Genomic DNA, 25,236 nt, shown 5'->3' with positions numbered 1-25,236 from the left:
AGTGAATTACACAAACACCCAAATTGCGGGTTACTGCTGCATGTTGAGAGGAAAAAAAAAGATTTGCAGAAAGAAGAGGAAGAAGAAGAAGAAGAAGAAGGAGACGAAGACTGAATAATAATTATAGCGAAATAAATAAATCACCCTGGAAAATATGAGCGACAAGAAGGTTAAAAATAACAATAACAATAAGAGGCCTGCAAGCAACTCTCTCAAAGCGCTTGCCACCAAAAGAAGACAGGTTTTCAAGCCCGTATTGGATAGTCCGTACAACGACGAAGAGATCATTTGGCCTACCGTTGAACCATCGCAAAATGCGGGGATTTTGAAAGAATTGGCGAGTTTTCTCCAGAAAGATAGCGTTAAAAAATGTATTGAGGACGCCAAAGATGCAAGAATTACTGCTGGCTTCAATTCCACCACCAAAGCATTAGAAGATCAAGCTAGAATCCTTCGACACCAGAAGAAGACGAAGAAAAAGAATAAGAAGAAGGAAGATAATTCAATAATAACGAAATATATTATAATTTGTCGATACGACATCCAACCTAGAATGCTACTTGATCATTTTCCAATGCTATGTTACACCTCGTCCCCGGGGTTCTACGACAGTGACCAACAGGATGGTGATGGTGATAGTAGACGAGTGAAGCTTGTGGCGTTGTCAAAAAATTCGAAAGATTTTATTGGAAATCAATTGAATAAGTCTAAGGACTTTTCAGGAATCATATCGATGCAAACGGGGATGGAATCTCTGGAAAAATTAGTGGCGATGTTGGAAAGTATACCAGATATCAAGATTCCATGGTTGGATAATATTCAAATGAAGGAGGGGTTATACCAGAAACCAGTGCTCAAATTGTTGAAAACATCCGCTCCCCTTAGTGCGAAAAAGAATCAGCGATGAGAATTACCTATTATTATTCAGTATATTGTAGAAATCAACGATGAGACTTATTGTTATTTGGTGTATTGTATAAAATGTAGAACAATAAATGACCTTGAACTATATAAACTGAATGCAAGATGAAGATTTATGAAAAATATGATGAGAATATGTGAAACTAAATTACCCAAAAATAATCAATAACCTTTATCTTACTGAGTCCAAACAGATTGATAATCAATTCAGTATATTTTCCTATAAAGCCAAAACGAAATAAAATCAATGTTTCTCATAAAAAAAAAGAGAATAATTAAGCAAAATATTTCAATTCAATTCCAAAAGTGAAAGAAGAATAAAAAGAATGAAAAAGAATGAAAAAGAATGAAAAAGAATGAAAAAGAATGAAAAAGAATGAAAAAGAATAAAATAAAATAAAAAATAAATTTGAAACTTTAGATCATATAATGACCCATTTTAGCTTTCATTTATAATCCAATTCACAACAAACTTCCGGTCAAAATATTAGTACAACTAATCGCAAACATTCCCATGATAAACCAAAAAGTGATGAATGTATGGCTTCCATTACCCCCAAACCCGACACTACTCAACAACATCTTCAATCCTATTATTACCAAGAACCCACTAGTCAAACTCATGAGACACCCGAATGCCAAATTGATATCGTTGGCATCGATTTCGTTAGGGTCAGTAGGCAACACTAATTGACCAAGCAACGCACCAAATGGCTGGGAAAATCCACCAAGAATCCCGGCAATGGCAATGGCCTTCATTCGTGAGTTCAACGAGAGGTATAATGGGATGGCCATGCATAACCCTTCGGCGATATTATGGATGGCAAGCGATAAGAAAATGTTCAAGCTCAACGATTCGTCGATTTTTGAAGTGGTATAGTAAATGAATCCTTCAGGGAATTTGTGCAACGTCATGGCCAACGTGGTTTGCACCCCAATGGAGAAAAGTTTGGATACCGAAGTTTGGACATTGATATGACGATGGTCACTGGAATGTTTGATATGTTCTTGGGCAATCGAGCGGTCGACCAACATTAAGTTTCCAATAGAGGGGCTTCGTGATAACAGATCATTGTCGGCAGGGACAGGTATTGGGAAACATTTTTTGTCAGTAGGAGAATAGGCCACCAACGATAAATTTGATTTTTTTTTGGAGAATGGGTGCTTCAAAAACTTGAGGGCTTTCAAAGATTGTAATTGATTGTATTTGATGGTGTCACCTTTGGTTAGATCCCCCATTGATTTATTTGTGGACATTAGGAGCGGGGTTGATTCCAGGGGAGTTGGTGCTTGTAGTTGGCATGGACTACTTTGGTGAGATTGGACGTCATCTTCCTGAATTTCTTCCCCATGATGATGGTGGTGGTAAGAATCTTCGATAATACTGCTAACCTTCAAAGATCCCTCATTTTCACTGTCAGAATCATCAAGATGAGAATCGGCGTACTGATTGTCGATTCCCTGTTCCAAGTCGAGATCATGATCATGATCATGATGGTGGTGGCCATCATGCGAATGGCCATCATCGTCGCCATGCGCGCAATGAATGATGCTTTCACTGGTATATTTGTGGATTACGGTATCCAACACCATGAATACCACAATCCCTGAGAAGAAACATGACATCAAGATGAAGTTCAACTCTTTATGATGGTTGGAAAGGTACGAGTGTTGGTTTAAGTAGTCTGAGGCGTGGGGCAATAGTTTTGCCAACGCTGTTAGAAGCAACGAGCCAGAAGACAAGCTGAGACAGGCGATCAAGAACCTCCCGTTGGTACTGATCTCGAATTTGTGGGTGGCAGCGATCTTGGGGAAGATGGCGGCGTACAAGACATCGACGTAGATGATCGAGCAGCCAAGAAGACACATTGCTGACGAGGCGAGGGTGAGGACCCATCCCTGGTTATCTTGTAGGAAGGACATAGCGGTTGTACTGTGGTGCTAACAACAACTATGGTGATGGACGCTGAACAATCGTCAAGATCAATTGTGTTTGACGACGAAGATCATCGCCGTTTTATAGCATCACCAGCTGCTACGCGCCCGCCAACAACCCTGATGGTTTTTTTTTTTCTTTTTACCTCAAAATGAAAAAAAAACAGGCACTATTAATAACAGCGATAACACATGGAAGGAGTCAATCACCAAAGGGGAAGGTCACAAGAGAACAATAGATAACCCAACCATGAGCTTTGTGTCGGCAGAGCAGTTGTCGAAAGTCGATCTAGAAGACTCTAGCGTGTCTGACGAGTTGCTGAAAGTCGATATTCTAAGTAACAACCATCAACACGACGATCTTCTAAGAAATGCAGAAAACATCACGTATCAGTACATCGAGGATGATGATGACGATAACAGCATGAACCAGGTGATCCGCGGAACTAATTTCACTGCCAAAGACACCAGAAACCTCCTCCACGAGTTGCAGATCAATAATGAAGAACCTTCAAAACATCATAATAAACCATTGCTGCCCACTCTACACAAACAGGTGCTATTGATGAAAATCCAACAAGAAAAGGAACGACAGGGGCTTGTAGAAATCGCTAAACCCCATTTAATCCATTCTTCACCATTGAAACCTTCTTCTTCATCATCATTATCATTCTCGTCATCGATCCTTAAAAAATCCTCAGAAGACCCTAAATCAACTATTATTTCTAAAAAGAAAAAAAGGAGCTCTACGATTTCCGAAGGCACAATATTACCCCCAATCTACGATGATCATGATCTGCTTGATTTTACTGATCTCCGCAATCATAAAAGTATAAACCCCACGGCGTTGGCCGATGCTCTCTTAGATAAAACGTCGACCCCAGCAGCAGCAGCAGCAGTAACAGCAACAGCAACAACAACAACAACTACAACCCCCAACTATTCAGTGCACTTTTCCCATAGAAAACACGTTATGGTTCCATCACTGGACCTGTCGCCATCAAACAATACTACTGATTTGATTTTAAAGAAAAATACTAAAGAAAATACCAAAAAGTACAACTATTCCACCGACATGACCGACGAATCTGATAGCGATCCCAGTCCCACTCCTAGTCCCACGAGGAATTCCAAAAAGATCCAGAGCACCACCCAACTAATTGCCGAAGAAATCCAAGCAGAACAGCAACATCAACAAGAAGAAACAGATCTTGATACCCCTAATCTTTGGCAAAGAATGTACCTGGACCCCCAGATTCCCTTGACTTTGTCATTGTATCTTCAAGTTGCCGTGAACTTTGCCCTCTTTACCGTGGTATTTGGGTTCATTTACGCGCTAGTGTGGACGGTGTGGACGGATATTAACAACAAAGTCACCACAGAGTTATTGGAGATCACCCAAGAGATCCTGCTTTGTGTGAGAGAATATGAGCGCAACCATTGTGCACCATCTCAGAGAGTGCCAGCATTAGAAATCGCGTGCTCGGCTTGGGAAAAATGTATGAGTCGTGATCCTCAAGTGGTGAGCAAGGCGAAAATTGGTGCAGAGACCTTGGCAGAGATTCTTAATGGGTTTATCAAACCAATCAGTTGGAAGACTTTAGTGTTTGTATCTTTTGGGCTTGTGGGGTCGTTTATCGTGAACAATTATTTCTTTGTCAGTTACACCAGCCATCGTTACGAACCTGATCCATTCCAGCAACATCAAGTCACCACCCAAATGCGATACGTTACCAATTCTATATGTCATGATGAGGAACAACAAGAGGACGAAGCAGAGGAAGAGGAGAATAATAATAATAATAATGATCGTGGAAATGACGCCATTACCCCTTCACAAAATAAGAAACCCAAACCTTTGCAACAACAAAAGCGGGTGGAGATGTTCTCGACCCCTCAACATTCTGGTAGAAGGTACGTTTCTCCGACAAAATCGACAATTTTCTCCAGTGTTCCAAGAACTAACCAGGGAAATAATAATATCACTCCATATAAATCGGACGGCAACAATTCTACGTTCATGGGGATCTTATCAAGATGTTCGCCAATGAGAATGACCCCAAAGTTGAGTCCTGAGTCTTTAAGGCAAATCATGAGACCAAGAGGCAATAGTGGAGGGTCCCACTATAGAAGCCAACGATAAAAACTGCTACAAAAGGGAAAAAGATATGGTAAAACTACGGTAAATGGAATACGTATATTCTGAGAATATGAGAGTCTGTATCTATATTGCCTCATAATTTTATTGATTTTATTGTTTCTGATTTCTTGATTCCAATTTACTGCATTCACTTTTTTTCATTTTACTTTACTGCTTTCATTTTACTGCTTTCACTTTCCTGCTTCCATTGTTCTTTATTGATATTTCTAATATCTGTGTATTATATCATGTCCAACCCTCTTTAATTTGTTGATTTATTCTCATGCCCACTGTAATGGAAACTTCTAATCTTGCCAAAAAAATAATTTATTTTCTTCCAATCTGCTGCCCATTTAATACAATCTAAGTGTCATTATCACTAGCACCTCATTATTTTGAATTTAGAAACTGATGGTGAGAAAAAAATATTTCTTATTTCTTAGTAATTTAAACATCAATTAATTGTATTTTGAGGTAAAAAAAAAAACAACAAAAAACAAAACAAAACAAGATACGGCAACAAAATTACCATTCTGAAAAGAGAGAAAGAGAAGAAAAACAAAAGAGTATTATCATAAATCGTTTCATCAATGGTGGAATCCAAAGGTCATAAAAAGCAAAACAAAAACAAAAACAAAAACAAAAAAAAACAAAAAAAAAACTGAATGTCTTTTCGAAATTCTTCTTCTTTTTTAATACTAGAAAAAAAAAAAAAAAAAAAAAGCAAAACAGCGATGATAGAAGGTCAGTTAATAAATCAATAAATAAGCTCCCGGGGTCCGAGTTAAAAGAACGAAATAGCAAGGAGCGATGAGAGCAAAAAGGAAAAGAAAAAGAAAATAGCAAAAAATAAAAATCATAAAAGGATAGAAAAAGATAGGTTTAATTCAAAAAATAACAAGTCTGAAAAATAGAAAAAGAAACAATAAACAAATGAAAAAGAAAGAAAACAAAAAAAATGAATGCCTTCAATTTCTCGTCAACTTAAGGTGGCAGTTCAACTATGACAACCATAATAATAATTAAGAGAAAAAGACAAACAAATCACTCGCAATCGAACAATGTATACATATTTTCTTTCCAAAATCATCAAAACTCTTGGAAATACTTCGCGTAAGGATCTTCCCCTTCCATATTACCATAATCCTGTTCATCTTCCGGGTATTTATCGAATAAACTGGTATCCCCGACCCCACTCTGGATCGGTGGCTCGTATGGAGTTTCGATATCTCGATTGTACAACCGTTCCCAAATTACTTCGCTGAACCACGGATGGTTCTTGACGTCTTGGGTACCCCCTTGCAAATTCCCTAGCCGCTTACTCAAATCCGCGGTGATCAAGCTTTGCAATAAATCCAACGCGTCTTCGTGGAAATAGTTCGGGTACCGTACGTTTCCGGCAAGGATGTTTTCATAAGTCTTCATCGGCGAAGGGTCGCAGAATGGGGTATACCCGGCAAGCATTTCAAATACCAAAATCCCAAACGACCACCAATCGACCGATTTATTGTAAGGTTTGGTGGCCACCACTTCGGGAGCAATGTAATCGGGGGTCCCACAAAGGGTATAAGTCACATCCGGAACCTCTTTGGCAAACCCGAAATCGGTGATCTTGATATGTCCATTCTTATCAAGCAACAAGTTTTCAGGTTTCAAATCTCGATAAATGATATTATGATCATGGAGGTATTCCAACGCAAGACAGACCTCAGCGGCGTAGAATTTCGCCACGGGGTTAGGGAATTTGTTAGACTTCCTCAATAACGAGAACAATTCCCCGGCCTCGATATAATCCATGATCATATAAATGTATTTGACGTCTTGGAACGTGCCCCACATCCTGGTGATGAAAGGATGCTCGACGATTTTCAACATTCGACGTTCGTCATTGGTGTGTTCAACTTGTTTCATCCGCACCACAAGACTTTTCTTCAATGTCTTCATGGCGTAGAACCGTCCGTTATGCACCGATCGCACAAGATGGACTCTGCCAAACGACCCAGTTCCAAGGGTTCGTAAGATGTGGAAGTCATTTAGGGTATATTTCCCTTTAGTTTTCGAGGATACTTGGGGGAGTTTGCTAATGGGATGTTCTACTATTGATGTATGGTATTTTTGTTGTTGTTGTTGTTGTGGCACATGGTAACTATCTTGAGGTACATTATAAGAATCCTGAGCTATATTATGAATCTGTTGATCAGCCATGATGAGAGTAAGATAGAAATTGGGTATTATTGATTAATGGGTATGATATTGGGTATGATATTGGTCATACAACTAGCAATGTTTGGGAGATGGAGATGGAAATTATAGCCAGCCGCGATATCTCTGCAATGGACAGTTCCAACCACGAGCGCTTTCTTTTATCCAGCAGACAATCGACGATTCAAGGACAAATCGATCAACAATAGTGGCTCACACATTCGTCGATGGTGGTGGTGATGGAAGCAATTTTCGTTTTTCTCCCCCATCGTCGATGTCCGGGTGTGTTTATGTGGTGGAGGTCGATAAATAATTTACAAACAACACAACGCCAATTCTTCACTGGGGAATAAACAAACAAACCAACAGTGTAATATAATATAATATAATATAATATATTATAATATAATATAATAAAATATAATAAAATAAAATAACAATGTCAGACCTCCTTGAAAAGTCTCTTGACGAGATTATCTCGGCAAAAGTAAGTGCTGCAATTCGTGGGCATTGTTTGTTCCAATTGATTTTTAAGTGAATTCTAACTAACCACCGCAGTCATCATCAAACAGAAACAGAAGCCCTAAAAGAGGCCCAAGACGCAGTGGTGGCAGATCAGAGGCTCGCCGTGGCCGTCGATTTTCCGACTCCAGACAAACACTGACCATCAGGTTCCGCAGAGATGGCAGCGGCGATTATTATCGTCCATCATCATCATCATCTAGATCACCACCACCTCGTTATCGTTCGTCATCCGATAGATCAAATCGGTATTCGTCGCATTCCCGATCATCCCCGGTGAGTCCAGAAATCATCAGGTTGGCGAATGGTCAACCGTTTGTGAAGATTGAGAATTTGAGCGACGCGTTGACGGAACACGACATCTCCGACCTTTTCTCGAGGATTGGCGAGGTGAATTTCTGTAGAATTGAATTCGACACCCGTGGCCGCAGTCAAGGGGTAGGATATGTTGGGTATGTCAATCCAAGTGATTGTGCCAGTGCCATTGAGCAATTTGATGGTAAAAAAGCAGTGGGCAACATCATAAGCGTGACCAATGGGATACCATTGGCCGATAGAATAGGATTAGGAGTCGGTGGAAATAGAGGTAGAGGAAGTAGAAGAGGTGACAGAGAAAGAAGAGAACCAAAGCCACCGAAACCAACTTTGGAGGATTTGGACGCCGAGCTAGATAATTATAGAAATCAAAAGGATACTGCCATGGAAGAGGTTAAAGAACCATAAGAAGAGGAAGCAACACCACAAGCACCATTTCCTGCGACTGAATGAAGAGAAAGAAGAAGGAAAAAAAAGAATGATAATAATAGTAATGAAAAAAAAAAAAAAAAAAAAATTGTATGACGATTGTATCTTTTTCACTTTGTTGGTTTAATTTATGTTTTATTTAATTACTTTATCTTCTATTTTTTATAAGAATAACAAAAAACAAGTAAAGTTGTTGTTTGACAATATTATTTATGTATATTATGGTTGATAATCACCTATTAATTTGTTATGATCGACAGGATTCACAGTACAAAAATGAATAACACAAAAAAAAAAGCATTAGGAACATTAAAAATAGGAATACAAATAGGAAATTCTCTAATAGAAATAATACAGATCACAACACACAAAACCCCTCAATAGACCCCTGCCCCCCAGGGGTGTGCCGGGGAGAGAGGCATTTATTAATTATGGGTTCAAGCCCGAAGACGACGACACCCTTTCAAACTTTTAATCCATTTGGTCTCATAAATATCAAGTGTCGTCATTCTTTCTTCAGGGTCCGGCTCAAGGATATCATAAATGGTATCCCGTTTACACTTGGCAATACTTTTGGACACCCCATCATTCTTCAACCGTTCAATGGCATCGAATTTCCCCTTGGTCAAGTATCCATCTTCATCTTCGTACGGCCGGCGTTTGAGGTATTTATCATATAATTCGTCTTGGTCCTTTTTGGCTACTTGCCAAACATATGTCCCCACTCGCATCACCATATAAATCACCCCAAGGGCCCACACATCAGCAAGACGAGGATCATAGTACTTTTGGGTGAATTCTTCAGGAGCAACGTACGGTTCGGACCCACATACCCCATGGTTCAAATGAATATCATCTTCCCATGCGGTCTTGAACACTGAGCTGGTACCAAAATCGGTGATTTTACAACCGCCATTCCTGGTAAGTAAAACATTTTCTGGTTTTAAATCACAGTGAGCAATACCTTTGGAATGCATGAAGATCACCCCGCAAAGAATTTGGCTAAATAAACAATCGGCCTCCGTATAGTGTAATCCTTCACCTTTGGTTTCCGAAATGATCGAATAAAGATCTCCAGCATCACAAAACTCTAACACTTCAGAATAAACTCCTTTAGAATTTCTCATTAAATCGTAAATTCTCACGATATTCACGTGGTTCAATGATAAAGAAATGATGAATTCGGAAATCAATCTTCGAGAAAAATGGTCGGCATCTTCTCCAGATTTCTTCTTTAGTTCTTTGACGGCGTAGAATTTCTCGGTTTTGGTTTTCTGGTCGATCTTCGAAACAATTTTCACAATCCCGTACGATCCTTTGCCACAAATTCCTTGGGGTATCCCATATGCCGAGCTCATGGTGATATCGTCCTTTTTTGGAGCACTATGTTTGAGAAATTTCGATTCTTTGGTGAGTTCCACCAACTTGTTGATCAATTCTAGTTGGGGTTTATCGATTGCTGGGTCAGTAACTTCTGGCTCCGAATCTTCATCAGATTCGTCATCATCGTCATCGTCATTTCGTAGTCTATGATTCTTTTTAGGAATAAACAGGGCCGGGGTTTGCATTTTTTGGCTCTTCAATTCTTGCAACAATTTCAATCCTTTAGTTTCTGAAAAAATGCTAACTGACCCATCATCGGCTTTTTTTGTTTCCACTTTGAGTAATCCTGACAATAATTGGGCTCCTGGTAAGATATTCACTCCAGATTTATCCAATTTAGGTTTCTTAAGCCGATGTTCGTGCTCATTGTTTGGGTAAATCAATAAATGACCGTACTGGGCAATTGGGGATTTATTATGAGGATGCTCTTTCTCATCTTCATGGTCTTCTTCGTCTATTTTTGCCGGAGCTAATCTTGTACTACCATTGACGACCGATGACCCTGAGCGGTTATTAACAGATCCCGCGGAATTAGGGTTCGAAGAATGGGTCGTCGATGTAGGAGGAGGATTACTTTCCAACGACGATGATTTGAATAGCAAGGTTTTAAATTTGGAGCTGAGGGAATGGATTCCGACAACTTCTTCGACATCGTCACTACTACCTTTGGAGGCGGTTGATTTCACCGACCCTTTAGATAATTTACCACTGTTGGCGCGAATATTCCTGACGTTTTTTGAGTCTGGGGCAGCGTCACTGAAATACGCAGCATCGCAATAGTTGCCATCATTATCTCCAGAAGAAGAAGAAAATTGGCGGTCTGACGATGGCAAAGTATGGACGTTCAGATCATGGCGTGGAAACGAGTCAGGTCCTGGGTTGGAGATATCTGAATTGGAAAACGATTTGATTTTGAATTTCGAGGTCTTTCCGCTGCTCATCTTCTAATGTTATATGGGCCAATGATGCATGCTTTATGAATTATCAAAAAGGATTTGGATGGGCAGGCCACTGCTACTGAATGGGTGATGATTATGAGGGTCCTTCTTAATTACTAATAATAACTAACCGAGTCAGACAATTGGTAAGGTGCAAGATCTGCAGAGGAGATGACGGTAGACCGAGTCAAATAGACTGAAAACTCACTTTTAATGGAGATGGTGATAGTAGGGTGGCAATTATATATAGTATAGATATATATATATATATATATAATATAATGTAATGCAGTATAAGATTTAATTGGTGGTTTCCTGCTACCCAAGTCAACGTTTGGGTATTTGTGGCACTTTTCCCGTGATTAAAAAACAACAATTCCACTATTATAACAGTAAATAGCAACCACTGGCAAGCAAACCACTACCAATTGGAGAGAATACCGCGATTATTAATGGTAAAGTGTTCCAAAAAACAGCAATATTTTTTTTTTAATTTGCCGCCAAAATAAAATTGATATAAAAAAAAAAAGACTGTGCGGAGTGCGTTTACTATTTTTTACCATTTTATTATCCATATTTTTGGCCAATTATTCTTTATACTATCTATTGATTATTTTCTTTATATTATCTCACACTCTTTATCCTCCATCATGAACAGAAAATCATTGGGACCCGCTCCTCCGGCAAACTACTCGCTAATACAAGACATCGCCACCTTCCAATCATTGAACTCCGACCTCCAGCACTTGAACTCACATCTCATCGGTCTTCAAAAACTCCACGATAACTTCACCCAGTTCAACGAAAGCGTGGGTGCTTTAATCTACGGTCTCAATCTAAATGCCTGGTGTACCGAATTCAGCGAGGCTCCCAACGATGAGAATTTCGCCAATAAGTATAAAGTGGACCAATTGAATTTGAAGATCCGGCAAGTCGAGGAGAAAATCGCGAGATTGGAAGGTCGTCATCATCATCAACAACAACAGCTGGGAACTGACGATAGTACGAATTTGACAATATTGAGCGAGGATTCCTTTGTCATGGATCCAGTAGCTACAACAACAATAGCCGCCAAGAATCGCGGGTTTAAAAAACCTCATAACGATAAACCAGGCGACCCTGTTGCTAAGATCTCCAAAGGAACTCGTCGCCAAAGCCGTATTCCAACTTTAGCTAATGGTCCAAGAATCGGGTCAAAATCCGCTAGACCAACCGGATCACGTATAAAATATCCATCTTCAAGACTGACAAAGTGATTGGTTTATAAATTTTGTATAGTGGCAATCGTCATTTATCTTTCTCTTTTTATTATTATTATTATTAGTATTATTATTGTTATTATTATTTTATTTCGGGTCATTTTTTAATACAGTTTTGGGTTCTTTATTTTATCTACAGTTTAATCAAAGATTAAATGATTTTATAAGCAATTAGCAAATAATATTATACAAACCACAAAAGAGGAAAACCAGCAAACACAACAAAGGAAAAGAAAAAGAAAAGAAACAAGAAAAGAAGTGAAATTCACAAGAATTGAAATGGCTAACACCTAATCAATAGGTTTTGCCAGAAACTACTAATAAAAAACATAAAGTAAAAAAAAAGGTTAACATAAAATATGTTGCAACTTCACCACAAATGGAGCAGTTTTCATGAACGCTTCATGTTCAGCTGCTTCTTGCTCCATCAAATCACTATCAAAGATCTTTCTATCAGAAACCAAATCAATTTCATTGGCCTTGAAATATAACTTCCAATCCTTTTTATAAACTTTGTGACCAACATAAAACACCAACAAGAACATCACTCCCAAGTAGTTTTGGAAGAAGTTCACGGCATTGGCTTTCCCCTTAGATCCAATTGGGAACAAAGAGATCCAGAATTGCACAATCAAAATAAAGATGTTCAATCCAATGGCAATATAAGACCCAATGACCCCAGTTTTCGATTGGTATCCCAATTCAGAAAGCGACCGTCCTTGCACCTTCATAGCACGGCGGAAACGAACATGACAAATACAAATCGTGGTCCAGGTGAAAATTGTCGATAACCCAGAAACCGACAAGAGCCAGTTGAAGATGGTTTCTTCGTTCTTATAAGCGGCCACAAACGACAAGAGCCCACAAATCGACGCGATGATCAACCCGACCAACGGACGACCGTTCTTGTCGACATAATCCATCCATTTTGGAGCAAACCCTTGTTCAGCCATCGATTGCACTGTTCTACTGGAAGAATACACCGCAGAGTTGGATACAGAAAGTACCGAAAGAAGAATCACAGCGTTAATGATATGAGGAACCACTCTGACACCATGCGACGACATGGCAATGACAAATGGCGAGGCATGAGTGGCAGAGCCTCCGGAACCCATGAGCTCGTCAGAATTGAATGGCACGAGTAACCCAATCATGAGAAGTGCTGCCATAAAGATAAAGATGATACGATACCCCACAATCTTGATGGCTTGAGGAATGGCTTTTTTAGGATTCGCCTGTTCAGCAGCCGTCAACGCCACGAATTCCGTACCTCCAAAGGCAAACGCTGCCGAAACAAACACGTTACAGAGCCCTTTAAATCCATTTTCAAAAGCTCCAGGGTTGTTCCAATACTTACCTCCAATGAATTCTTTATTACCGGATCCTCCTAAATCGGTGATGATGGCAAGAATAATGAACCCGGTGATGGTGATCAATTTGGTGGTATTAAAGAAGAATTCGGCTTCCCCGTACCCTTTAGCCCCAAAGAAGTTGATCGCCAAAATTAGAAGGTAAAATGGAGCGACGAAGATATCGGAGTTCACTTGGGTCCAGTACTTCAAAGTCATGGTAGCAGTGACCAATTCCAACGAGAACACTGTCAACCATTGGATAGCGTAGTTCCAACCAACCGCAAACCCTACCGATTCGTCAATGAACTTTCTAGGATAAGCGTTGAACCCTCCAGATAAACTACCGTAGGCCACTGCCAATTCCCCAGCAGCGTCAATGACAAAGAACACCATAAAAGAGATAATCGCGTATCCTAAAAGAACCCCAGCAGGCCCAGCAGCAGCTAACGATTTACCAGACCCCACCCAAAGCCCAGTACCAACCCCTGTAGAAAGGGCGATCATGATGATGTGTCTGGTCGACAATGTTTTCTTCAATTCTTGCTGGACTTCTGATCCGTCTTTTCTGCGGAAACCGTCTTTGAAACCTTCCCAGCCAGTGAGTTTTTCTGATTTTATTGATCCATAGTCGTATGGCACTTCGGTAGCCACGATATTGGAGCTAGCAAACAGTTTAGTGTCATCAAATTTCTTTTCCATGATGAATGATGTGCGTGTATATAAAGATGGATAAGAGAAGATCCAAATGAAAAGTTTCTGAAATGATAGTGGTGGTTATATATATATATATATCTTATCGAAGTTGTCTGATAAGATTGTGAGGCGTTGACAATCAGGCATGCTGGAAAGATCACTAAAGGTCGTGCGGCGTAGAGGTTAGGCCAATTATTGGCTAAAAACGGTAGCCACTAGGACGATCAAAAAGCACACGGAAATGAATAATAGGGTTTGTTTGTTTTCCTTCTAGTGGCATCTCCGATTAGCAATGGAGGAGAATTCGGTTGGAAATTCATCTAGGTGCTATGTATAATATATCATAGAAGAAAGGACTTTGTTGGTGTCTCACCTCTGTGATTTATCTGTGATTTACAGCAATGAGCATCCACGATAACTGATAACACACGACGACAGCACAGATAAGATGGTTATTTTCTGGGCATTGCCACTCCACAAAAAACCAGGGTAAGGATGGACCCTGATCGCCCTGCTGCTGAGTTGCGGCACCATGTTCTTGGGAATTTGTAAACAGAAATGTTGTCGGAACCAAAACAGTTTCACCACTGGGCCGTGGGACTGTATATCTATGGGGATCTGTCCGTGGGACTGGTACAAAGAACTGAAAAACAGTAGAATAATGGCACCTTCATGATTATTCTCAGTTATCAGATCGAATAGTGTCATTATCTGTTTGTTCTCGCCATCATTAGTGGTCTAACATACATCCCGCAAAGAGTATATCCTAGATTGAACCAAATGTTAGCGTTATCATCTACCATTAGCATGTTTCGCACGTGATACAAAATGGCGATTTTTCTTGTTAATTTTCTGAAAATTTCCCAAACTTCTCTTTACTAATTTCTTTCTCGTTAAATAGGAATCATCAGTGATTTTTACAATGCTGGTTGCATATGAGGACCTTAATTGTAATGATTTGTACATCTACAACCTTCGTGAAGAAATCTTGACAGGCTTGCGCCCGGTGTTCTTCGACTTCGAAGCAAAAATGGTGCCAAAACCCGATGGTTTCCAATGGCCAACTTTGCCATCCAGATCACCATCATCATCAGCAATAATGGATGTGTCAAGCTTACAAGAAAGTTTACCGAAAATTGTTTATCCAAAACCTCGTTCGACTGAACTACCTATTTTAAAAGAATCGATAAATGAAGATGAAGATTTGTCAAGCGGCTCAGAAAATGGTGACGATGATGAAGAAGAAGAAGAAGAAGAAGAAGAAGAGGATATTTATCTTGAAAGGCCTGCTCATACCAATTCACAAATCATTGCTTATGATGATACAGATACTCGAGTGGATTATTTGAATACCCGATCCCCATACATGTTTTTCAATTCAGATATCACCATCAAAAATTCCTCCGGTCATCATCACCAACACGATTTACAAAAGATGGGGATTTATAAATCAATCTTTGATCCTACTGAAATTACAAATCCTCTTGAGGCGTTGAAACAATGGAAACACCAATATAATGATGAAGAAATCTCTGCGCTTTTCATGATTAGTGGTGGGCATTTTGTCGCCGCAATCGTCTCGCATAAACCACGAGTCATCAAGAAGCAAATCAGCCCCCATGAAGCAGGACAATACCTCTCACAAACCGTTTCTTTCATTGACCATAAATCCTTCCATCGTTATACCACACGTAGAAAGCAAGGGGGGTCACAATCGGCAATGGATAATGCTAAAGGGAAGGCGAATTCTGCCGGTTCGAGTTTGAGAAGATATAATGAACAAGCCCTTGCCAACGACGTGAGAGAAGCTATCAAAGGCTGGGCACCATATTTAAGCAAATGCAAATCGATCTTTATCAAGGCTAATAATGTCCGGAACTTCAGATTGATTGTCAGTGGCGACGATATTACTGACAACACTAAAAAAAATAAAGAATTCGAATTGTATAAGAATGATCCAAGAATCAAGAAATTCCCATTCACCACCAAAAGACCAACTATCCAAGAATTACGTCATGCTTGGGTGGCATTGACGTATCTTACCCCGGTTAACCTTCCAAAAATTGATGATCGTTCACGACTTGCCAAACAGAAACAACAACAATTGCAATCCTCCAAATCATTATCATCGTCATCAACGAGTTCCACTGTCACCACTACTAGCCAAGCATCACCAGAAACCCCGGAGATTAAACACACCAACGAATTGATAGGATTGTTAAAGAAATCCAAAGCTCCGGCATTAATTGCGTATTTACGTCGTAATAAAATCGACGTGAACTCCTCACTTGAACCATTAGTAAAACACCATAAAGCCCCGACTTTACTCCACTGGGCTGCTGAGCAACGTCAATCTCATATGATCTACGTACTTTTGGTGACCCTCAAAGCCGATGCCACTATCAAGAGCAATTCGGGGAAAACTGCGTTTGATTTGCTTGCCAGTGGTGGTGACGATCGTTGCAGCGGCGACGATATCAAGTGTCAAAGATCGTTCCAAAAGGCAAGATTCAAATTAGGAGAGAGTTATTGTGATTGGGATGGTAATTCTGGGGCACATATGGTGAACTTCCCAGGGTTAAGTGAAGAAGATATAATTGCTTTGGAAGCCAAAGAATTGGAACGCGAACGGAAAGCAAGGGAACAGATGGTGGCGGAAGAGAAAAGTAAACTTCGACAAGAAAGTGTCACCCGAAAATTCGGTAGCGACGGAAAAGTATTGGATGGGGGTAGTATGGCCAAAATAGATAAGCAAATTGTCCAAAGTTTGAGTGAAGACGACCGAAGAAAATTGGAAAGAGAAAGAAGGGCAAGGGCGGCAGAGGCACGGTTTGGTAAAAAGTGAAAAGTTTTTTTTTCATCTAAATATCTACGTCTTTGTGATTTAAATGTTAATAATGGATGAATTAGATGATAGCGATGTTTTGTAACACAATTAAAGATGTAACCTTGATGTGTTTCATTCTTCATTTTCCATAACAAATTGCCACTGTAAGTAGTATTTTATAATGTTATATTATACATTGGGAACTCTTCTATTTCTTGGAAATATGAAATTGGAGAGTTTTTTTTAGAATGAGGGTCTGAGAATGTTAGGAATACAATATTAATATAGAATCTGCGCCATCTAAAGTTTTGTTAGATATAGTGGCCCTCTGGGTTTTGCCTTTTTCTATTCGACTCTACGTTGAAGTTTCTGCACCGATCGCCAAGATTGACAAGTGAATTATACAAGAAGCGGTACGGAAATTGGATGATTCATTTACCTCCTAGGGCTTGATTTCTCTTGGAGACACAGAGAAAAGGAGAAAAATAATACATGTGCTGTCCACGTAAATACCCATAGGATTTTTAATATATATGGTGTAAATTTGGCAGCCCATCAACGTCACAAAAAAAAAAAAAAAGAACTTTAACGGAATAAACTTTAGCCGAAACTATAATGGTGGAAGAAATTAGGAATTCTCAACTCCCACAGAAACATGAAACAATAATGATTCCCCAAGACGCCAAAAAAATGTGTCAGAAAATGTAAGTCGCCGATCCTTTGCTTTAGGGTGTGTCACATTGTACCCCAACCACGTGCAAATTGGTACTAATGGATTAGCTGCCACTAACAATATTTCTTGTTACCAGACTCTTGTTCTGTTTGAAACATTGTCGATTATCCGTACTTTCGACAAATGAAGTAGTTTCCAAACGTTTGGGTGTTATGCGGGCAATAAATATAAGAGAAGCTGCTGTGGCAGTCTAATAAGAATTTTCTGTTATTATTATTGCTATATTTTCAAAATAGATACACTTAGTTCTCATCTCTTCGCCATGAAAAGATCCATTTTGTTGATCATATGTCTTTGGCTTTTTCCAATCATTTCAGCAATCAGTTATGTTCCCATAACTGAAGCACCAGCACCAACTTCTTTTGTCAAGCGTGAATCTGCTGAAGAGAAGTCTGAAAAGTCAGCATCTAAAGCTGCTGCCGCAGCTTCCAAATCCGCGGCCAAAGCTGCTGAAAGTGCATCAAAATCGGCTGCCAAAGCTGCTGCAAATGCTTCCAAGTCTTCTAAAAATGCTTCTAAGTCTGCTGCTGCCGCCGCATCTAAAGCGTTCCAAGCAGCTTCCAATGCTGCCAAATCGGCATCAATATCCGCTTCCAAGGTGTCAAAATCTAGGGCTGATGCTGCTTCAAAGTCCGCCAAAGCAGAGTCCAAATCAGAGGCTAATGCTTCAAAAGCTGAATCCAAATCGCTAGCCGCAGCATCGAAATCTGCATCTAAAGCAGTAGCAGCGTCGTCCAAAGCTGAAGCCAAGTCAGAAGCCAAAGCATCAAAAGCGGCCGCAAAATCAAAGGCCAAAGCCAGCAAATCATTAGCTAAAAACATTGCTTATCAATCCAAGGTGTTGAAATCGATGGAAAAGAAAGTCACCAGAAGTGTCATCCCGGTGGTGGATCAATCAGAAATCGTTCCTGATTCAGATTATGTTGATGTCTATGAATGTGGTACTGATTATTCACATATCACCACCGGTGCCGATATTAGTACCGCAAAATATGGATGCCGTTATTCTGCTTGGGTAGGCTTTTATTTGAACCAGGGAGCAATTGCCGTGAGAAACTTGACCTACCTCATCAATGAAAACTCCACTTACCAAAAGAATTATCAGGCCTATATCAAATCGATTCAGCTGAGTATCATGTCGGAGTTTGGTTCTTGGTTGAACAATGACCAAATGAATAATATGCAATACTATCGTTGTAACGCAGCAGCAAACGATATATGGAACAATGACCAGTGTATTCATAAAGTGAATACTGCTAAAGAGGAAGTCAATTGTAAAGGTGGAAGTTTCAAGAATTTGTACATTGAAGATTCCAAAAAAGATGCCGCCGCTAAAAGTTTGGCCCTGTATTATAACTTATCAATTAAGGCTGAGGATTTGATATTACTGGAAGGGGCTGCTACGTTCAATATCTCCAAGAAAAAGTGCAAGTTCAAGACCCACAATATGACCTTGCCTAGTGCTGTACAATTAGTCCCTGATCCCCTTGCCAATTTCACTTGGGACAACTTGACGAGTTTCGCTGACTTGTTGGCCACCGCCAACGCTTCATTTGGTAAAGTCAGTCCTATTGACTTGATTGATTTCTTGATTCCCGTGCCGACTTACGTGCAGATGGCCATCAGCGCCATGCAAATCGATGAAGAAGGGGCCAAGGATATCAAAATCGAAAAAGAGGAACGGAAATTGAAGATTCTTAGAATAGTTTTCGCAGTCATCGGGGTAGCAGCAATTTTCTTGGACGGTTTTGCTGCGATTGCCATTGATGGGATATTAGCAGGGGTCCAAGCGTTGGTGACTTGGTCAATCACTGGGACACTCCTGCCGGAAGATATTATCTTTACCATTGGTTCGGCGGTATTCAGTATCTTTGGGGCAGTGAAGTTGGGGAAAAGTGTCGATGAGGTGGTTAATACCGTGAGATTCTCCACAACTAGTGATTTGGCAGCACAAATGGTGAAAATCCCAACTTACAAGGAATGTTTGGAGTCGGCTTTTGGGGTCGCCATATCAGTGCCAACAAGCAACTGATGGAAAGTTCTTGTTTTATCGATTAAATTTTTGTTTGTTGTTTATTTATTATTATTTAATTAGAGTTTGGGTGCTATAGATTTAAACATTATGGATTATTATTATTGTATGTAATCATATACCATTATGGTGGATTATTGTCAAATATAGACAGGGCTCATAATGCTTTGTGCGGGTAATGTTAATCTGTATTATGTAATATCTTATATAATTATGCAACGTTACCCGGGCTGTTGTCACAACATAAATTCCAACACAGTGGTGTATGTACCATATGTGTGGGTGTTCTTCCAAATAATAGTGTTACCCGTATTTTCTCTCGAGGAATAATATCCAAAACATAGGTGTATGCACCACTTGGTTGGTAATGTGTCACATTTACTCGCCGGGCAACCCCAAAAAGACACTTGAAAAAAAAAGCAATTTTTGTGTAAGAGCATATACACCGCGATAAATCGTACGATATTTCCAATTAGGCAAGACATTTCATGAAAATTTTGAAACAAGATGTTTAGGGAGAACTAAAAAAAAAAAAAATGCGGTGGTTGCTTCTACTCTCTTGCCATGAACCAATCTTTTCCTTTTTTTTTGGACCGTTATAATAACCCATCTTTATGTTCCACTTGATGCTCCAATCATTTTGTGTGATATTGATTTGATCTGAGTTATATTTTGTGACCTACGGAAAAAACGGAACGATAGATAGATATAGTGGTTTGGGAACTAAAGAGTCATCAATATCCCATCTTCCTTTAATACTCAGCAAAAGAATTTTGTGAAAATGTCCCTTACATTTGACGATTGTGATGCCTTTTTGGCGTCGTTCAATGATCAAAAGCATCAGAATGGTAAGCCTATCCAGCAGCCAATGATGATGCAACAACCTCCAGACATGTTTTATATATATAACAATGTCAATGTTAATGCTGAACCAAATGAGTTATTGTTTTCTAGCTTCAACCCAAATGCTTCTGATCTCAATGATTTCTCTACTTTGAATTTTGGTCAGCCATTGCAATTACAGCAGCAGCAACAACAACAACAACAACAAATGTCATCAAACATTCAGCAACCAATGTCGCTATCTAACACCATGATGTCCAATGACCAATCATTTTCTGATCATTTGTCACCAGATAGTTTCACCTCTTCCAATGAAACTCAGAGTAGTAGTCCTGACGTTATACATGACCACCAGGACCATATAAGTAACAATAATCGGGCAGATGAATTGGAAGTCATAAGCAAGTTATTGTCCAATGATGATCTGAAATTCAACCCAGAAAACATCAAATTGGAACTGCAAACGATTCCTAAATCGATCCAGCCAAAACGCGCTTCCAATATAAAGATCAAACCTTTGAGCTCGTCAAAACCAATTGCTTCGACTGTGAATGTTAATAGTAAGACCAAAGTCAACAGCAAGGTCACCAAGCCAAAGAAGGAAAAATCGTCTCATAATATGATTGAGAAAAAATATCGTACCAATATTAATGATAAGATCAAATTGCTTAGAGATTGCGTTCCTTCGTTGAAAGTCCTTACCGTTGATAGTGGTGATGAATCTGTGGAACTCGATGGTTTACAACCTGCCAAAAAGTTGAACAAGGCGACGATTTTGTTAAAAGCAACAGAGTATATCAAACATTTGGAAATGAAGAATTATCAATTGATGGAGGAAAATAAGACCTTGAATTGTGCTTTGCTGAACCTGGACTCCAGAAAAAGTTCGACCATTAGTATTTCTAATGATGATATCATGTCTCATCATCATCATTCCTCCAGCCTTAGTAGTCCTGCTACCAGCACCTCTTCATCATCTCATGATGCTGGGTATTATACCAACAACTATCAGCAACAACCTAAAAGCCTTGGCTCAAAGATCTTGATGGGATCTCTCGCTTGTGTGGTGGGGTCTGGCGCCTTAGAAGATTTCAGAGCTGGCGGTGAAGGTAATTCGCGATCTTTGATGTCCGTTCCTATGTTGATGTATAACTCTGGTTCCCAAACTAATGGATTAGATTTCCCTGGGAAATTATTCAGTTTGCTTGGAAAATTTGCACTTGTATTATGGTGTGCTTGTTACATTTTGAACATTAATTTGATCAATGTTGGTAATGGGTTTGAAGGGGTATTGACCCACTCCAGTGACAAGCAAGGGGCTCGCAATAATGGAGTGAGATCTTATTTGCAAATGTTTAAAAGATTCTTTGCTTCGATAGTGGCTCCTTCCACCCATGTAATTGCCAACGATCTATATGGTCAAATCAATAAGCATTTGATGCATCATTACGATAACATTAATGAGAATGTTAATAATGGTGATGGTAATATCGAGGGCCATACTAATCACCAAAGTGTTGAAAGATTGAGATTATTGGCGGAATCAATGATGTATTTCCCTAATAGAAATTTGACACCTTTGCAGAATTCTAAGATGCAATTCAACAAGTCGTTGCTCGTGAAAATTTTGACAAATGATTGCAATTTCGTGGTGATGAGAATCGGCGATTGGTTAGCTAATAATTTTTACAACTCTGCCAAAGACTTGATTGATGAACACAAGGATGATAATGATAAATTTGTTAATTTGTTGAAGTCTTGTGACTACGAAGAGATTTTCCAACCATCATTGATCTCTCGGATTGTTAAAGCCCGCCCTTCGCAAGATTTGGCGATTCTGGAACTTATTGGTTCGTGGAAAGTCCAGAATTATCTTTCAGAAATCCTTTACATCATGGTGGACTCTTTGTTTGATTTGCCAACCATTGCCTCAGAATGTCAAGAATTGATTTCTAATGCTACCAATATTTGTGCTGATCAAGCAATTGAATCATTGACTTTGCAAATGATGACTGCGTTGTTCAACCCTACTGAGGCCTCGATACGTAAATCTTTGGAAATGTTAGAATTGTTTGGTGGATATGATGATGATAATGAAGTGGTTATGAAATCTGAGGAATTGATTAACGTGAACTATTCATTGTTCGTATCATGTATCATGGTGCAACATATTTTGCAAAAGAAGAACTTGTCCACTGGCCTGAAACTTGAACAAATATCGCAAGTGGTGTCAAAGCTTGGAGAAATCGATCCAGAATCAGTCAATATTGACAATGCTAATAATAAGACCAACAATGGGAATCATAACCCAGCCGCCGCCGCCATCAGTGCTTTGAACTTGGACCATTTGGGTATAACCTTCCTCATGATGCTTACATTTCAAATCCATAACTTTGTGAACTCTTCTAAGGGATCAACTTACGAAATCCCATTTGTCAAGTCCTCCATTCTTTATCATTTGGAAAAGTTCATCGGGGCGGGAAGAATTTGGCTTGGGTCCCCTGATGGATCAAAGATTGATTTCGGTACGAGAACCAGCATGATCCATCATTTTGTTGAATTAAACATGAAGATCAATGAGTTGGAAATTGATGAGGAAGCTTCTTTAGAACAAGAGCCATTTAATGATTCTGATGACGACGATGTTGGTAGTGAAATTACCATGGATAGTGAAGTGACCATGGTTGGTGCGGAGAATTATTACATTGGGCATAATTATTTGTGAAAATTGAATAAACATATTCTAACATATTGTGCATATTACTCCTTTTTTCTTTCTTTCTTTCTTTCTTTCTTTCTTTCTTTCTTTATTATTATTGTTGTTGTTACATTTGTTTTTTTCTTGCTAGTTATACATTTTTGGGAAATATTTTTCCTGCTAATTTAAAAAAATTATTATTCATTATACTATTATCTTGTTTAATTGATATTTTGTGTTGAGCTTTCTTGTGTGTTGCCTCTCTACCTTAAATACTACTGATTGTCATATTGGATACATCGAGATGCTTTACGTGGTCCTGCTTCATGCATGGTGCGACTAGCATTTATGTCAACATCGGCGATACTTTAGAAGCCAAAATACTTTTTCACCAGTCTCCCAATTTCGCTTTCTGTATTTCTTTTTTTTTTTTTTCTCTCTCTCTCTCTCTCTTTTATTTGAAATATGACTTAGTTGAATTATTTATTTGGTCGGGTCTTCTTTGTTGCTTGTACATTTAAAAAACTTATCTATTTTTTCTTGACCAAATTTTTGTTGATCGCCTTTGTTTCAGCAGGATAGGGGCAATACTAGTGTGCTACATTCTCTTTCTTTTTTGGACGCGAACTTCTTAGATATTCAAGTATATAATTTTGGATTATTCAGCCATTATCACAATACATATTGGGTATGTAGTTTCACCTTGAGATAGAATTTCTCTGCATTTCACATAAGTGGTGACCACAGTAAATTTTAATCATGTGGTATCGTGCAACCAAGATGTATGGATTCAATGAGGAGGCGATAAATACACAAGTTAACTTCTGATAGAACCCAGTGTCTGTTGAATTATTGCGAGTGTTACGTTAAATAACTATATGGACAGAACCGTTATCGGCTATCAAAAATAATGGAATGAAGATATTCTATGTAGTTTTCACTAGGTGATTATAAGTAGGTAAAAAGAAAAGTTACAACCCAATACTGAGTAATATAGCTCCATATACTATCTTCAAATATGAAAAACATCAATTGAAAAGGTCACTTTCTCATGAATTTTACAATCCGCTACGAGGTGCTGAGACGTCAAGGAAAATAAAGTGTGGGCCCAATACGCATATCATTACAAGAAGAATGTCTAATGAATATCAGATGCTACGAATATGATAAATATATCTAACCTCAGTGATAACTTGGGTATTGAGTGGGTATATATATTACATAATCAAAAGTGTGTATTGCATAATCAATTACGTACTTCATCCCGTGACTAAAATGTGACTGTGATTTCCAAGTTTGGGCAAAACTTGCCCTATTTTTTAGGGTACCGGATTATTTTTTTTTTGGTGTTTTTTTTCGTTGATAATGGTGGAATTAGTTCCCCCACGTAGTAATACTAGCTGTTTGTAATATCTACCATCAACAACCATATCAATAACAATCACAATGTCTAACGTCTCTAACGATCTCATCTGGGAATTGACCAAGGGTAACTCCAAGTACCTCGTTAAGTTCCAAGGTACTGTCTTCTCCAAGGACCCATTGAACGTCACCCACAAGAACTCCAAGAACTCTTCTGGTTTGGCTAACGACAAAGCCGTTGGTGTCACTGAAGTTGACGGTAAGGTTGTTGTCAGCACCAAGGTTGCTAAGAACGCTAACAAGCCATCTAAGGCCGTCCACGTTCAAAAGTTCAACGAATACAAGGCTGCCAGAAAGTTGGCTCTTGCTGTTTCCAACACCACCAAGGGTTACAGAGATGACTTGAGAGTTGTTGCCGTCAAGACCGCTTCCCAATACTCCAGAGGTAAGACCGCTAGAAAGTCCTACCCAGTCAAGTCCAGAAAATAAATGGACCAGTACGGGATGCACACGACACACAACAAAAACCACTTAAATTGAGAATGAATTAAATTATTTTAATAAATGATGAGCTTTATTTTTTCCATTGCTTAATGTAGTAATATGAGTCATTATTGTAATTGGCGAAATCCTGTGTTGCCTTATGATAAAG

General features: G+C 39.1%; 11 protein-coding genes across 11 annotated transcripts; 8 read left to right on the top strand and 3 right to left on the bottom strand. All coding sequences in view use genetic code 12, as the record gives it.

Moving 5' to 3' along the window:
* Positions 1-154: 154 nt before the first annotated feature.
* Positions 155-907, top strand: POP3 (Pop3p; the record flags this gene model as incomplete). The annotated part of the gene is made up of 1 exon (XM_064995770.1): positions 155-907. The coding sequence occupies one exon, from the start codon at positions 155-157 to the stop codon at positions 905-907; it is 753 nt and encodes a 250-aa protein (XP_064851842.1).
* Positions 908-1,383: 476 nt separating this feature from the next.
* DASC09_021660 (Zn(2+) transporter ZRT3) lies at positions 1,384-2,844 on the bottom strand (the record flags this gene model as incomplete). The annotated part of the gene is made up of 1 exon (XM_064995769.1): positions 1,384-2,844. One exon carries the CDS (start codon positions 2,842-2,844, stop codon positions 1,384-1,386), a length of 1,461 nt encoding a protein of 486 aa, XP_064851841.1.
* A 262-nt stretch (positions 2,845-3,106) lies between these two features.
* Positions 3,107-4,999, top strand: DASC09_021650 (Brr6/Brl1 family protein; the record flags this gene model as incomplete). The annotated part of the gene is made up of 1 exon (XM_064995768.1): positions 3,107-4,999. One exon carries the CDS (start codon positions 3,107-3,109, stop codon positions 4,997-4,999), a length of 1,893 nt encoding a protein of 630 aa, XP_064851840.1.
* Positions 5,000-6,085: 1,086 nt separating this feature from the next.
* On the bottom strand, positions 6,086-7,201 carry DASC09_021640 (cAMP-dependent protein kinase; the record flags this gene model as incomplete). Its single annotated transcript, XM_064995767.1, has 1 exon — positions 6,086-7,201. The coding sequence occupies one exon, from the start codon at positions 7,199-7,201 to the stop codon at positions 6,086-6,088; it is 1,116 nt and encodes a 371-aa protein (XP_064851839.1).
* Positions 7,202-7,637: 436 nt separating this feature from the next.
* On the top strand, positions 7,638-8,443 carry DASC09_021630 (uncharacterized protein; the record flags this gene model as incomplete). The annotated part of the gene is made up of 2 exons (XM_064995766.1): positions 7,638-7,685; positions 7,757-8,443. 2 exons carry the CDS (start codon positions 7,638-7,640, stop codon positions 8,441-8,443), a joined length of 735 nt encoding a protein of 244 aa, XP_064851838.1.
* Positions 8,444-8,901: 458 nt separating this feature from the next.
* On the bottom strand, positions 8,902-10,788 carry DASC09_021620 (serine/threonine-protein kinase; the record flags this gene model as incomplete). Its single annotated transcript, XM_064995765.1, has 1 exon — positions 8,902-10,788. One exon carries the CDS (start codon positions 10,786-10,788, stop codon positions 8,902-8,904), a length of 1,887 nt encoding a protein of 628 aa, XP_064851837.1.
* A 647-nt stretch (positions 10,789-11,435) lies between these two features.
* DAM1 (Dam1p) lies at positions 11,436-12,041 on the top strand (the record flags this gene model as incomplete). The annotated part of the gene is made up of 1 exon (XM_064995764.1): positions 11,436-12,041. One exon carries the CDS (start codon positions 11,436-11,438, stop codon positions 12,039-12,041), a length of 606 nt encoding a protein of 201 aa, XP_064851836.1.
* Positions 12,042-15,011: 2,970 nt separating this feature from the next.
* On the top strand, positions 15,012-16,934 carry VMS1 (Vms1p; the record flags this gene model as incomplete). Its single annotated transcript, XM_064995763.1, has 1 exon — positions 15,012-16,934. One exon carries the CDS (start codon positions 15,012-15,014, stop codon positions 16,932-16,934), a length of 1,923 nt encoding a protein of 640 aa, XP_064851835.1.
* Positions 16,935-17,911: 977 nt separating this feature from the next.
* Positions 17,912-19,681, top strand: DASC09_021590 (uncharacterized protein; the record flags this gene model as incomplete). Its single annotated transcript, XM_064995762.1, has 1 exon — positions 17,912-19,681. One exon carries the CDS (start codon positions 17,912-17,914, stop codon positions 19,679-19,681), a length of 1,770 nt encoding a protein of 589 aa, XP_064851834.1.
* Positions 19,682-20,462: 781 nt separating this feature from the next.
* DASC09_021580 (uncharacterized protein) lies at positions 20,463-23,249 on the top strand (the record flags this gene model as incomplete). The annotated part of the gene is made up of 1 exon (XM_064995761.1): positions 20,463-23,249. The coding sequence occupies one exon, from the start codon at positions 20,463-20,465 to the stop codon at positions 23,247-23,249; it is 2,787 nt and encodes a 928-aa protein (XP_064851833.1).
* A 1,419-nt stretch (positions 23,250-24,668) lies between these two features.
* DASC09_021570 (uncharacterized protein) lies at positions 24,669-25,073 on the top strand (the record flags this gene model as incomplete). Its single annotated transcript, XM_064995760.1, has 1 exon — positions 24,669-25,073. One exon carries the CDS (start codon positions 24,669-24,671, stop codon positions 25,071-25,073), a length of 405 nt encoding a protein of 134 aa, XP_064851832.1.
* Positions 25,074-25,236: the final 163 nt, after the last annotated feature.

Source organism: Saccharomycopsis crataegensis (assembly GCF_037102585.1).
Source record: "Saccharomycopsis crataegensis DNA, jcf7180000000074, whole genome shotgun sequence".
In the NCBI taxonomy this organism is placed as follows: domain Eukaryota; kingdom Fungi; phylum Ascomycota; class Saccharomycetes; order Ascoideales; family Saccharomycopsidaceae; genus Saccharomycopsis; species Saccharomycopsis crataegensis.
The sequence above is the reverse complement of the archived record's forward strand: the minus strand, read 5'-3'. Positions and strand labels throughout refer to the sequence as shown.